Consider the following 15,828-nt stretch of genomic DNA (forward strand, 5'->3'; position numbering starts at 1 on the left):
TATTTCTTGCTGTCCCGGCACCCCTTGCTCTGCCACTGGAATCATGTTGGATGACGCCGACACGCTCGCCCTCCCCTCTTTCCCCCCCCCTCTCTTTTAATACCACTGCAGTTGAAAATCAAACTGCTCTAAAACAAATTGATGTACTCTTTAATATAGTCGTCACATCATCACAGGGTCCCCACGCGTCTGCCTTGGTGACAACTGCAGGGCTGCTTAGCTTAGCCCAGCGATGGCTGCCACTTTGTTGGTCGCTTCAATGATTTATCACAAAAAAGAGAGGGAGATTGTGAGAGTGGGAAGAGAGAGAAAAGGGGAGAGACAGAAAGAAAAGACCCCTGGATCATGATTGAGTCACTGGCACCTTTGATTGACAAGGTCTAATCAGCTTATCTCCATCCTAATAAAGTTGATAGCCTGCGGTGCTGCTCTCTACCTGGCATGGCGTGAACTTTGGGCTCGGCTGGGGCCCCTGGGGGCCGGGCCCTGGCCCTCTCTGCTTATCTAAACGGGACTGAAATCAATCCCTAATGAGCTGTTTTCATTTTGCAGGATTGATTACAGGCCCCTAAACACCAAGAACACTCGCCTAAGAAGTGTTCTCAGCCTCTTGCTGGCCACCTTTAAAATGCAGAGTAGCAACGCTTTTGTCTGCATCTGTCTTTGTTTCGGCGGCTCATTTTGCTGGCATTGCTAAGTTATTTGTGTCAACTGAGCAAGTATAAAGGGGGATAATTTTTCAAAGTGAATCCACATTTGCTGGTTGATTTATTGAGTCATAGGATTTCTAAATGTTGCCTCCGAGATGCATTCATTCCTTCATAATTGTAAAAATTAAAAGCCTTTACATGTGATGTTAAAATCAAATTCAGAAATTTAGAATTGGATTAAACCTGCATAAGTCATGACAAAAGCTTCAAGCACACGTAACACCACTGCTGCTACAAAGCTGAAAGTTTACCTTTGTTTACAGTCACTATTAACGTCCTAAAACGACTGCACATTTACAGCACCATCAGCAAAGGCTGCCCCAATTCAGTTACTACACTACCAGTAAACAAAGCGGTGGATTTTTATTACCATAAGCAGAGTTTTTTTCCGCCATGTCTTGTATGAACTGTCGATCAGTATGTAACTCTCTCCCCTTCAATGAATAATAATCAAAAAGGTGGAACAGCTAATCATTGCAACTTAGATGTCTTATCTGACATGCTATCTATTTCTAAACAAGCAATCATAAATCATTCAAACTCTTTTCAACTGTGGAGGGAAGGACTAAAAATCTGGCATGTCTTTGATTTAACATCAGTCAAGCCTCCACATTTGGGCATTTCAAATGCCCCTGACTCAAATGTCTTTAAATTGGCTAACTGCATGCCCTCCCTCTTTATTTAGGGCCCTCTTTAACTGGGCTAGCCCCCATGTCTGCTTGTTGCTATGCCTGGGCTTTTAAGTCAGTGCTCTTCACTAATGAAGTTCTATACTTTATTTATGAGACAAACAGAGGACCGTGGTTCTTGAGGGTGCGTGTGGTAAATAGCTCTGCATGTCCAAAGAGTCTCCTCTATATCCCTCTGAGGACTCTCACTGCTTTTGGCAGGCCTTTGTTTTCGCTAAATACACTGGAGACATTGAGAATGGTAGGGGAAAAAAAATGCTGAAATCTGATAAAATGGTACTGTGTGAAGATTTATCTTTTCTTAGAACTAAGAGTCCTCTTTTTTCCCTTAAATGTGACCTAGAAGCATCCTGGCTTTTTTGTTCCTGGTCATTAAGAGATATATTGTCGACGCTGAAGAGAGAAAAGGGGGCAAAGCTGAGTTTCTACGCCATTTCTTTGTTCAGGATCTATCTCTTTGAAATAAAATGTCTTTTAGTTCCACTTCCCCCATTGGTCAATTACAGTTCTTAAGGGCTACTGTGTCATTGTGGATGGAGAATGCAACTTTGAATTACTGCAAAATAACGATGCTAAACTGCTCTTCTTTGAGGGGAAAAAAGAGTGCGGCTTAGATGTCTGAGGAGAGTTTGTGGCAAGAAAAGTATTTACAATGACTGTCTGATTGGAGAAACACTTAACGCTCTAATTATTTGTGTTTAACGTCTATGGATGCCACACCTCTGTGTTTTAAAACTCAAAGCTTATTCCTCAACAACTGCAAATGCCATTTTCATAAGGTGCATGAATAAAGCCTGGTGCACTTTTATTTTATTATTTTGTGTTTGTTGATGTGAAAGAGAAGGAACTACAATAAATGGAGCTTTTGTTGGACTATAAAAATAAGCAGTTTGCAAAGAGACAAATCCCAGTGCTTAATGTACTGTGTCTCAAGAACTGTGGCAGGACTGTGATCTAAATAGTGCAGGATTTCATGAAGATGTCTGGGAAGTGTTGTGACTTGCCGCACAAGAGTTACCACAAGAGTAAATATATAGTTTGAGATGGGTGAACAACACCAAATTAAAGAGCAAACTGAATTCGGGATCAGATGGCCAGCCCTGTCAAATCTTATAAACCAGTGGATAAATATGGCTACCTGATGTTTGTGCCCAGTGGTGTTTGTTGAATTTGAGAGCTTGGCACATATAGTAATTAGTCTGGTGGCGGAGTGCATATTCCCTGTGTATCTCTACTCTTTGTGCAGATGTATTCCCTGTTTGACCCAGAGACATCGCCATTTCAGGTTGTGCATCTGAGCGGAGGGTTGGTATCGACAGCGGAGTAAAGGAAGGGGTCATGGATTAAAGACGCAGGGGCGAAGCTTCCCCACCAAACCACAAACACACCCCCAGCTGGTGTGGACCAAGCCAAGTGTGTGGGACCAAGGCGGAATAAACGAGCATTGTTCTTAGCTAGCCGCACACACGGTGGATGAGAGAGCCACTGGTGACTCAGGGTCAAGGGGCAGGTGGCCGACTACGGCAGGAGAAAACCGCCGGGCCTAGGAGGTACTGAACACTGTTAAGCCATGGCCCACTTCTTTGACACCAACCAAGCTGAGAGGCTCAAAAAAAAAAAACAAAAAAAAAAAAACACAACACAACACAACACAAAAAAACAATAGCCACTTTAGTGAAAGACACAACTGGGTAGAATTAAGAATCTGTCGGCTGTCGCAGAATTTAACACAGTCAAGAAACTCACATCATCTGAGGCGTTTGAATCAACATTTTTAAGCAGAGAATGCAGATTGTATTTGTGAATTTGTGAATGCAAGTTACAGAGAAGATCAAAAGCCGGTGGTCTGCGTGCGAATCTTCCTTGACTTGAATTATTAAATCTGTCGATGTCGCACACGCCAGCCACCCCGCGATTATAGTGTAAATTGACAAACTTTTTCAAAACTACAACGGAAGCCACAGAAAGCCGGTTGATACTTCAAGAATGAGCTTTGATACATCTCTGAGGAATACACTGTGCCTCAATAATGTGGTGACTGTCAGGAAGGAAGACAGGAAGAAAGAAAATATGCTAACTGGTTAAATCTATTTAAGATCCCAATGAGCTTTTTTCCTATTTTAAGATAAAAACCATCCTTGATAATGAGGAAAAAAAGGAGTTTGTGTTGTTTTGTTTTTTTAGGATGGTTTATTTAGAAAGTGATATTATGTTTTTTTTTCCTCCCTTCTGCACTGCTGAATTAAGAACTTCAGGAGGAACGCTGACGTTGTTTATTTTCATAGACCCCCTGTCTGTTTGTGTAAAAAAAAAAAAAAAAAAAAAAAACATCATCCAACCAACACACACGCATGCACACAACACACACAGACACACACAGCCGTAGCGATGCACGAATTTTCTTCGGGAGCAGAGCAAGGAGAAGCGGCGCTCGATCTGTTGCCTGTACACCTCTCTCTCCCTCCCTGGCTCGCCTTTGATGTGCTCCCGAAAATGTCATCAGGCGTCAAGGAAAGAGGTTTTTTTCCCCGACCCCCCCCCCCCCACACACACACACACACCCCACCAAACACACACACAAACACACATATCCACCCACCTCGCATATGAGCAAGACAATTTGCTGTCGCTCACTCATCCTCACCACTATCTTGAACGCCCCCCCTCCACCCTCCCGACACCACCCCACTCCTTCCTAACCCAATCCAAAACAGAATGCGTACCAGTTTCTACTGCTATCTGGTAGCCGGCCTCCAGTCTCCGTGATGACCTTTCCAGCTTCTCTGTGTTGTCCAACAGATGCGCTCTCTGCAACAAATAGGGAGAGAGGGAGAGAGAGAAAAAAATAAAGCCAGAGAAACAAACACACACACACACAAAATTGATTGAGAGGGCTGGGACCCATTTCAAAGAAACACATCAACACTGTCACCTAAACAGACAGACCACATCCACAGCGACAACATAATACAGCCAGGTTGGCAATAACCTTCATGGATGACAATGTGTTATATGCTGATGGAATATCAAGCATATGCATGTTGAGGCTGACAATGTAAGAGGTGCTGCTGCCTCATCTTGGACATAAAAACAAGAACTACTTTGAGGTTTGTTGCCTCCTGGTATTGTTTCACAGCGCAGCCTTCTGCTGCACATGCGGGAAAGTTAAGGCAGGGAGGTGGAGCGAATTAAGATACAATAAAAATCTAATTTGAAGCCGTCTAGGTGACAGCTTCAAACTGATGGAGAAATTTAAGACAGTCAACATTTACATCTTCAATTGTAGAGACTGATACAACATATACAGTGTAAGATTTCTTGAACAATAACAATAATACTCCACTAGTGTCAGTAACATAAATAAAAAGATCAATATACAGGTGTGAGATTTAATATCAATCCTAAACAAAACAATTAAATGTCTTTTCTGCTTCTTGTTTATCTACATTAGTGGACCAAAACAGTAATCCATGATGTATGAGTTACTGCATCCCCCCCCCCGGTTTACGCACAGCTATCAACAATTGACAAGGCTGCCCATTGAAGGTATGGAGCTAAGAGAGCATATCAAGAGAGAGAAAAAAAAAAACGTGTTCCATCAATAATTAAATAAGCAATTTGATCATTTTTTTCAAAGTGGATGCTTGTGAGCATTAAGGTGTGCAGCTCGGGCTCTAATATTGTGTGTAAACATATCAATTGATAGCAGTTCCTTAGATACCAGGAGAACCAGTGGTTTTGGTTTCTTCTCCACAGCTGAACAATTCATGTCTGACAAGCAAGGCGAGAAAAGATCTGATCTGCCGACAGATGGCCTTGAGTTCCAGCTTACAGTAGGGGCTCTCGAACGTAGGAATCTACCATTATGTTGACATTTCATTATGTTCACGTATCCAATCCCTACACCATGTATTAATGGATGTAAAAGGAACATGCAGTTCTATGGAAATGGGGAAAGGCTAATGATTTTTTATTTGATCAGGTTTTTCAACGTTTTGAATCAGTCGGTTCTTATATTCAGATAAAAGGAGTCAATGCTACATTTACGTATATCGATCTACACCTGACAGTTATTAACATTCCGTACAGTGTGTGTTTTATTTTCCTGAATTGTGTCAATTCTGAATGTTGCCTGTACAAAGAGCTTCCAGGATGGACTGTAGTGAGTGATTAGTTGAGGTTAATAACGTCTTGAATGCTTTCATATTTGGTTTAAACATAATTCCCTCCACTACCACCATCTAAACTGACAGCTACAGTTAGTCAACTTGTCCTTGAGTGCTGGAAGCCATTTTTTAAAAAAGTAAAAAATCTCTAGTTGGGAATGCCTCATAGGGCTGCATGATATGAAGAAAATAAATGATATGCGATAACGATAAATATTGCGATAATGATATTACATGCAATATATTAGGATATATAAATGCCATTCACCTTCTTTCAGTATACGATGGATAAATTAAATTGATAGATGTTGATGTCTTAGTCCTTTATTAGCTCATCATGTACCTTGCGGCAATCATTAGGATAGGACAACTATAATACCACTGGCAACAGCACCAAAAGCAAGCATTAACAGAGCACCTTGCCATACACTGCTAGAGTTCGATGAATTGTTTGTTGAATTAAAAAAAGAATGAAAGGAAATTATTTCTAACATTCTTTTATTGAACAGTGAACTGAAAACAAAAGGCACTAACTTAAAAAAAAGAATGACAGTTGCATCTAAAAGCGCAGTTTTCTATTGATACTCTCTTCTATGTCATAAAATCCTAATATGATGCAATATCGCAGTTATTTGCAGTGCGCTTATTGCACAAGTTGACATCGCAATGACGATTAAAAAAAGACGATATACGCCCGGCAATAGCTACATTGATCTTTTCAACATTACATTGTTTAAAGCCATACAATGCAAGGTTTTCTTAAAAAAAACAATGTATAGACTCATACAAAAGTAATCCCCCTCAATCATCACTTACTGCCAGTAAGTAAAGTCGGGACTTTATATAAACATAGCAACCAGATGCCAGACCATAAGTGGTAGACATTCCAAGAGGAAGCTACGAACACCACAGAAACAGCGCTTCAAAATGGACGTATAGCGAACAAGAGTGAATCTAGAATCATTTTGCTGGCGATACTGTTTACAAACAGTCACCAAAAATTCCTGCACAGTATACCTTTAATTTATTGTACAAAAGAGGCTCCCTTACTATGACTGCTGCTTCAGTTGTGGTTGCAATAAACTATTTAAAAATGCCAAAATTCCACTTCACACACTTGTGTCTACGTTTTGGATGGTCATGTAAGGTGTTCTCCAAAAAGGATGGTGTTTAAGGTTGTTGCCAAAATGTTCGCATTAAGTTTGAGTCTGTGCTTCTGACCTTTTTATGTTTTAAACACGATTCCAAAGATCTAATAAACTACGTCTCCCATTAAAAGATTCTGGTGTACTGTATCACAAGGGGGTTAATCATGAAAGCATCTGTTTGATCTTTCTTTGTTTCAGATAATGCCCGGATATTATATTGAAGTCGTTCTTTCAATGCAATTATTCTATTTCATCGTCGTGGTTGCTTCAAGGAGATTTTAAATAGTGACCAAATTGTTATTCTGCTGATTACAGCTAAGTTCCATTTGCCTATCACTTAGGTGGATTTAGACTACGTAGAGTTCCACATGTTGTATAAAACACTTATAAGACAGTCAATACCATCATGCAATCTATTTATTAGGTAGAGGTGTGGTGTAATCTCAGTAAGGTCTGTTGTTAATCTGTGGTTGTTCAGAGCAAAGTTTCAACCCCCTGTATAACATACAAACACAGCTTCATACAACATATACAGCTTCATATTGTCCAGTGTAGCGCCCTAGCTTTCATTAAATCCAAACTGAATTCAGAAGAGAGGATCTTAAAGAGCACACACACAGAAGGCTTAAATGTTTACTCGAATGTTGTTGGTTTTGATGGCCTTTCTAATATGCTATGTTAAGAAACTGATCAGATGCAACATATCTGACACTCAAAAACAACCCGACGAATGACATCCGCCTCTCTGACAAGGGTTTATGCCCATCACATGAGCGAAGGGGACGGGGGGGAGAGAGTGAAATCTCTAGTTTTGGTTAGGCTGTCAAAATGTGTACCAGCTAATCACTCAGAGGAAATGAAAAACGTGGAAGAGAAAAAAAAAAAAAAAGTCAACGACACACTTTTCAAAGTTTGACAATAAGAGGGATGGGAAAAGAGCAGGGAGGAGAAAACTCCCTCTGAACTCTTTTCTTTCCCTCGCTTCCTTTTTCTTCGCGCCGCTGACAGATGTCATTTAAAATTGCAGAGATACTTTTCAATAGTTAAAGGGAGGGCAGGGGGAGGATGGAGGGATAGGAGAACGGGTGGGTGGATGGGTGGTAAAATGGGCTGACGGTGGGAGGAAAGCGACAAAGAGACGGTGTGTGGGACGGGATGCAAGGTGTGGTGTGCTTTTTGGTGAAGGGTGTGGTAGATGGGGGTGGGGGGTGGGGGGGGTGGGGGGTTCGGGGAGGGGTTACATGGGTGTGGAAGTGGAAGTGGTAGTGGCACCAGCGGAGATGGTGGCAGTGTGCTCGTGGGAGAAAATGGATACCAAGCTTGGGCTATAATGAGCCCCTATGGATCAGAGGGGACGTATTGACATGCAATGCTTAAGCTTATACACCTAGACCATGGCTGCAGTGCCTGTGTGTGCCTGGGAGCATGAGGCAGCCAGGGATACTGACAGAGTAGCGCACTCCCCGGGTTCTTCAAAGAGCTCAAGTGATTAGTATGTTATCATTACCATTCGAAACGTGATTTTCCTATTCCCTCTCGGCAAAGGTGACACGTCTCGGGGAGACGGCCGGCAGACTCACTGCGATGGAAAGCCACTTCAAAGCTTTCTCCTCCTGAATTTCTCTCTCTCTCTCTCTCTTCTCTCCCTCATTCTGTCTTCTTTTAGGGCCGGGGGGAGGGGAGGGGAGGGTGAGTGTGGGTGGGTGTGAGAGGTGGGGGGGTGCTGGGGGGGGTGTAGTGGTGGCAGTGGCGGTGTATATGTGTGTGTGATCATTAGAATAATGCGCCCCGAGTTTGACGGTGACAGAACCTGAAGGAAAGGGTGAGAGTTCAGCCACTAAGAATCCAGTAATGGCACACAGTGATGGCCCTAATAATGAAACAGCCCAGCGATGGACGCAAGATGATACTGCGGAAAATAATGAAAAGGAACGTGTACAATGAAAACTAAACATCCTACACGAGTACGTAGTCACAGTCGAGGCTGATATAGAGATTACGTCTACAAACTTCATCGAAAATGAGGTGACTATTGCTCTCCAGAAAAGCAATTTTGTTCCAATATACAAATATCACACCACAAAAATGTGAATCGCAGTGCTCGACTGTGTTTTTATTCTGCAGTTAGCAAGCAAAAGCCAAGACATCCTTGTCAGCATTTTTGTCGAAGGAAATGCAAAGTGGCTGCCAGCCCCTACTGTGCTACAACGTCATGTATCAAGGCTTGACCCCTGTGGTTCTGATATAACCATCATGATATACTCAGAATGAGACACACATACACTAACACCTACTCCAGCTCATATACAGGCTCGCAATTAAAATTTGCTGTTAATCAACTTAAGAAAAGGAGTTCGTCAAATCATATCTGATCATCTCATGGAGCCTTCAAGCAAAGGATTTAAATGCAATATATGGTGATAAACATTGTGCATCTTTGAGTGCACAGGTGCACCCCACCACCACCACCACCATTTCTGCCTATGCATGTATGCCTTTTCATCTGACACCTACATTTTGAACAAAGATCTTCTTAGGAACCACGAAAAATGGTGTTTTTTTGTTGTGCTTTTTTGCGTCAAGAAACACTCTTCAGTTGTAAGTTATTAACAGGGAGCCCCAGAACAATGCAGCTGTAGCTCAAAAGAAATCTCTCCCCTCTTCTTTCGCTCTCCTGCCTTTTTTCAATATCAAACACAGGCGGTTACTATCACCATTTTCCAAAGTTCAGATGATTTCCTTATTATTTCAATAAGGGTGGGGGAGAGTCAAAGTGAATAATGATGACAGCTGTGATTCAGACTGACTGTGTGATCTTCTGTGCCGTTTGTTTGGGACTTGTAAGACGAGGAATTACAAGTGTCAAACAGCTGTGAATATGGGTGCTAAATATTTAAACATGTTTTTCAGCTGAAGAAAAAAAAAAGTATAGTTTTTTTTAAAAGCAAGGCTTAAGTGTGTATAAGCTGTGCCAGCCTTTGATTCAAATGCAGGAGGAGCAGAAGGGTAAAAGACTGCGATGGAGGAGTGCAATGGCGAAGAGGGCGCAGAATCAAGCCCGATTACACAGATCGGGCCATTCCAGGAGGGGTAGACAGGTGAGGTAACTCGAGGTGTCTTCTGACCCTCAGGCTAGGAGGAAATGCACAAAAAGGTGGGAAGAAGATGGGGAAACAAAAGTAGAGCTAAATAAAAGAAAAAAGTGTGATAACATGGCATCTGGGCCAGGTTGGCGCTCTAAATTATGGATAGGTGTGAATGGTGAGCCTTTGATAGGAACTGAATTACTCTGCCTCAGCAGAGACCCTTTTGAACACAGTCTCACTCAAAGGCACATTTAACAACATACTGTAAGTACACCTGTAAATACAAGTCCAGTCATGCTTCAAAGGACAAGCAATATAGTGTAACCTATAGAAACGGCAAACAACTAAATCGACTTATTGGAAATACACCTCCTCTAAAACATGATCTTTATGAGTATCTATTGAAATATGTATAGTGTGTAAACTCTAAATATTAAGACTGTAAAGAGCATATATGCTACATTGGACAAATATGACTAATATTGCTGGACAGCGCAGGAACAAAAACTTTAAAATCTAAAAGGCTGCACTTCTGCAATGTTACAGTTTACATGCTTTTAAACACCACCATCTAACTTAATAAACCACCTATTCTGACAACTAAATCAACACTCAGGCCTTTTCCCACTGCTTATTTGAATTATCATGCTTGCCACATCACTTATCTGAATGATGTCTGGTGTAGAAGTTTTAAAAGAAGCACAACAAATAGACGAGTTGTCAGAGCAGTCCGATATTACATTTGTTACTATTAGCTTTTCTAACTGAAAGATTAAGTCAATTTAAAGTTAATCTGTATTTAATTATGAGCGAGGAAGCTCAATTAGAGGCTCTGTAGTAGACTTACAGCTAATACAGATACTGCAATGACATAAAAGTTCAAGGAACCATGATTTTATTCCAACATCAGTGCCTTTGGTTTAATACCTCAAAGAGAGAAAACTGCCAACTGTTGCTAAGGGAACTGGATACAGGAAACTTTATCAAAAAGTTATATGAATAGTAGAATAATTGTTAATGCAAATCAGGTTTCCCCTGATAGGTGAGTAGGTTCCCTTTTGGAGCTTGTTTTTAGTTGGTGGTCCTTGTTTGCATATTTTTCGTTGTAAATAAACCTCCTTTTACCCGGCTATTTGTTTGGCTGCCTTTTCCCTCTTTAACTTACAAAACCTTGCGATTTGATCTGCTCAGCTACACAACAAGCTAACTAACTACTTGTTTCTGCTGGCTGGGATTTGTCGCTAACTTTATCTGCTAAACCAAAATAATATTTTAGGTGTTGCATGTCCATATGATGAGAATGTTAGCGATTTAAAGTCTCTAGACATAGAAATAGAGTGAAAGTAAAATAGACACTCCCATTCAAATCAATGTAGCAGTATGGTCAAGCGGCTTTCATTCTTATATGTACTGTTACCTTCGCAACCCTAATAGGTTTTGCGGTAATGATGAAGCAAGCAGTGGAGGGATACCTTTTCAAATAAGTAGTCTGACATTTTTAAAATGATACTGTCACTCTTATTTCCAGGTTTCTTTTGCTGCCTTTAATTGCATGTCAGTTGAAACATGTTGCTGCTTTGGAAGAACAAGTGAGAGCTGCTGCTCAATTGACGTCTGAGAGGCAGAAATCGCATGAATAAACAGCGTTCAGATCAGCATCTTTTCACATCTAACTCTGAGAATTAAGGTTTTATTTCGACCAAAACAGAGTTGGTAATTGTTGGGACAGTGGACTCACTAACTAGATGACAACCCTTACTAATATGGTACTGGTACGTTTCATTTTGTTCCTGTAAAGTCTGAATGAAGTGTGTTTCTCAATGAGTTAACAAGGCAGTTAAGCTAACGTTAGTCTTATGATGTGTCTCAAATCACATACTTCCGTTAGTACACTTCTAGTATACTATGTGCACTATGTACTCACTAGGGTAGTACGCGAATTTGAAAAGGGTAATCGTGTTGTCTCAAACCAAACACGGCCGTTGTGCACTCACTGGAAATGATGACCACAAATTAGCTAGTTAGCAAACTAGCATTAGCATTTGCGTTATCATTCGCGGTAGCAAATCATTACAGACTGCTAAATTAAGCCAGTAAACATACTGCTGGCTTATACCCGACAACATTATAGTGGAGCTGAGTGCAAAAAACATGTATTTGTACAATGCAGCGATGTTCACGGTCGCACAGTCCTTGGCCGCAATTTCCAGTTTGAAAAGTGGCTTCCACTACGTAGCCAAGATGGTGACCATTGAGGGCGAGAAGTGTCCATAGTTCCACACTCAACTTCTTGACTGTTTTGAGAGCACCATCCGGGTATTCATAGTGCAGTGCATTTTTCCCATACTTCTCAGTGTGAACGCATTTATGCACTCAAAAGTGTTAGTACAGAAGTATGCAATTTGAGACATAGCATAAGTTCATGAAAGAGAGAAACTTGGATCAGTGTGCAGTGTATTTTTCTGTTTAACAGGTAAAATAAGTGAAGGAAAAGGCCAACACAGAGTTCTCAAACTAGAGTGTAACACACTTTATAGCTCCACTGGCTTGTTTTGTCACCATAATAGCTAACAACAGTTTTCTTTTGTACGAGTCAAAAGACGACAACAAACAGTTCAATGTCCTTTATAGTCATTCTCTTTGTATGGTTGCTGAGCACCAACACTTGAGTTAAAGACTTAAACATTTTCATTACATTGCACACTGTGTATGGTCCCTTACATTTCACATTATGGAATATGAACAATGAAAAACATGTAACGAATAAATAGGCATGCATGGAGTTCGGTAACCTTTGGTGATGGTGGTGTTGGTAATGCAGTGGTGAATGACAAAACAACGACAAGTCTTTTAACACATATCATATCATTAATGGTAACCTCAATCCAATTTATCACCAAAGGCAGAGAGCAACTGATGTGGCCCAACCCAGGAAAGTTGAGGGACATTAAAACAAGCTGTAAATCCCTTTAGGAACTGAGATGTTGAACAGTGTTTGGCCCAATAATCTACTCGAAGCCTTTACTGCCTAATGTTTGTCTTCAAAAAGGAGTATGAGAAATAATATTGTTTCTTTATGATATTTAAGGTAACTGGAGAGACTGGCTTTTGGTGAATTCATTATCTTGGCTTGGCTTGCAAGCTGTTTAACAAGACATGCAAAAAAAAAAAAAAAAAAAAAAGTGTCCAAATGAGCTGATTTTAATTTTCTACAGGAGAGAGGAGGGCAAATTGAAATTTCAATGGGAAAGCGGAATTGAAACTGTTGGAGCAGAGAAGCACTTACCTCTTCACGTAACTTTATCAACTGCATCGTGAGAGCAAAAAAGGGAGAAGAGAGAAAAGATAGAGAGAGTGAAGGAGAGATAAAAAAGCAAGCAGAAAACATGGCAGGAGGAAGATCAGTCATGTAGCTCGGTACAGAATTAACCTTGACGATTTATCTGCGTGCATGTTTAGCATTTGGAAATCACGAGACAAACACATTAAACGGAGCTAAACACGCCGCTCTGGCTGACTTTTTTTGAACAAACAAAGATCAAGTCCTGGCGCTGTCACATTAAACAAAGAGAGGGAATGGATCGCTCCACTCGCAATATCAACTAACATTATCAAGGAAGTCACATCACAGAAGTCGATATAGCAAGAGAAAAGGGGAAAAATGTGAGTAAAATATAGTCTGTGGTTTAAAATGTGGAGGAAACATATTTTGTATCTGTCATTTTGCTGAATTATCCAGAAAAGGATAAAAAGAGATGTGTGCCCTTTGGAGCCGAGTCGGAGAAATGCTGAGCCACGCCATTTGTAGCGCTGTTTATCAATGCTGATATGCTGTCAATATTTCATGTATCTTATGAATCTCTAGTAAAAGGTGCATGCTGTTTAGATTATGTAGGGGGGAAAGCCATGTGAGGCTACCAGCGCATATACATACAGTGCAGCTTATTATTGGGACAGCCACAGATCATGAAAAATGAATCTTAGCATAGCTATACATTTTTGATGAAAGAGAATGGCAAAGTTATAGTGAAGTAAATAAGAAATGCTATTCCTATTCCCTGTCCTGGAAAACCTTGCATCTCTGATAATGAATCAGACATTTGAGGGAGGGAAATAATCCCATTTGCCATTAATTATGCCTAATCACAATTTAAAAGGTTGCTTCCCTGGTCTGTTCTTAAGTGAGGGGCTGTGGAGAAGGAAAGAGAAGGCTGGGGCTTATCGTGGGAATGCAACACGGTTGGCAGGAAAAAAAGGCGGGGGGGAGGAGGACAAATTTCTAGATTTGCAAACCTTTTAGAGGTGATTTTTTTTTTCTTTTTAAATTCACATTTCTTGGCCAACATTAAAGGTTACTAGATCTAACGGGGAGGCTCAGGGCCACTTTTACTTGTGCTGCTTATTCTGAATTTTGTGAGCCTGGAATAATTTTGCACCATATAAAAGCAGAGTTTTTAGATCCTGAATTACAAACTTGATTGCTAACTTTAAGGTGAAAAGAAAAAGCAAAGTAGAAGGTCAGAAAACTGCACCTTTTGTTGAAGTAATTCAAAACAAAGTGAAGCATCAGCTCACTGTACCAGCTCCTATGACCAGAATAAATCAAAGAAAATACGCTTAACATTTGCACCTATTATACTGAAATCCTAAAATACTGTACTGCACACATCTGTCTCCTCTATTTTTATTACACCACTAGTAAACACACTCGAAGAAATGCGTTGTGTGGTAACGTATACTATATAAAACACAAACAAAAATATCAACCACTTCACACATTACAATCTTTGTCACAGCACTCCCCCTGTAATTTTAGAAGCACCTCAAAAATAGTCCTTGCATCATTTTTGTTTTTTCCACCAATCAAAAAATACCTTTCACTACAATATTATAACTATAAAAAAATATTGTCGATATGTGTAATGTGGGAGGTAAACAAGTATAATTGCATGTTTTTCTAAAGAGCTCCTTCCCTTGAAAACGTCGGCGGCAACAAGACGCACTTAAGAGTGGAAACTGTCTTTTCTAACTCGAGCAACAACTCCCCACTAAGAATGCATTATTGAAGAGGCCAAAGTTTAAAACTACACTGTGGATGTGCTTATTTGGGGGCTTGAAAAAACCCCAGCAGATCCTGCGATCCCTCACCCCAGCTCAGCCATCAGTCAATGGGTACCAAACAAAACTTGTTCTAGCTCATTTGTGCTGCCTGACTGATTGCAAGTCCTCGTGGAGGATTTGTTAAAACTATACGAGGGGCATGTTGAGCTATGTTTCTTCCTGTTTAGCTTTATTTTTCTTTGGCATCCGTTCTTTAGTACGGCCAACGACGCTCACGTTGCTCAAGAGATATAGAGCAGTAAATACGGAATATTGTAAATGTTATAATTACTCCTGCATGAGCGCCTTGCCTTGTGTTTTTGTGATGCCAGCCAGTATTCAAAATTGCACTGCTGCAATTTTTCTGTTATGATAATCAGCAATTTTTTTTTTTTTTTCAAACAAAAGATTTTTTTTTATCCAATACGGAATTCGATACAAGTGGTAATCTGCTTCCTTTGTAGCCTGTAAAATCTGGTCCATGCCGGCTCAAACCAGCACAATCTCTTGTGGCCAAGCCTTCTGCTGTGACTGAAATCGAAACTATTCCGTATAGTGTTCGTGTGTGAAAAATGTGTGTGCATTTGCTGCTTTGTGTGTGGCGTCTCTGCGTGTGTGTGTGGTGTCGGTGTGTGTGTGTGTGTGTGTGTGTGTGTGTGTGTGTATGTGTGTGTGTGTGCGCGTGTGTGTGTGTGTGCGCGCACCAACATTTGTGCGTGTGTTGCATGCAGAGGAAACAGAAAGAAGAAATGTGCAATGGTAGCCTACCACATTATTAAAAAAAAAAAAAAAAACGAGTGATAGTGCCAATTCAGTCTCTGTCCGCATACAGATAACGAATAAATGCCGAACTCTATTAAATCGTCCTTTAGCCATTATCGCAGGGCCAATACGCCATTTTCAGAACTTATGACGGTTCCCTATTTACT

At 40.7% G+C, this 15,828-nt stretch overlaps 1 protein-coding gene across 4 annotated transcripts in view; it reads right to left on the bottom strand.

Moving 5' to 3' along the window:
- Positions 1-15,828, bottom strand: part of vti1a (vesicle transport through interaction with t-SNAREs 1A) — a 147,480-nt gene that overhangs the window by 103,202 nt on the left and 28,450 nt on the right. For 2 of the 4 annotated variants that reach the window (XM_049563073.1, XM_049563071.1), the window contains exons 5-6: positions 13,086-13,106; positions 4,123-4,207 (exon numbers count right to left, since the gene is read on the bottom strand). In XM_049563073.1, the coding sequence (XP_049419030.1) occupies positions 4,123-4,207; positions 13,086-13,106 (106 nt within the window). The remainder of the gene's footprint in view (positions 1-4,122; positions 4,208-13,085; positions 13,107-15,828) is intronic. The other 2 variants (XM_049563074.1, XM_049563072.1) reach the window with 1 other exon arrangement.

This window comes from Epinephelus fuscoguttatus, linkage group LG20 (assembly GCF_011397635.1).
Source record: "Epinephelus fuscoguttatus linkage group LG20, E.fuscoguttatus.final_Chr_v1".
Taxonomy (NCBI): domain Eukaryota; kingdom Metazoa; phylum Chordata; class Actinopteri; order Perciformes; family Serranidae; genus Epinephelus; species Epinephelus fuscoguttatus.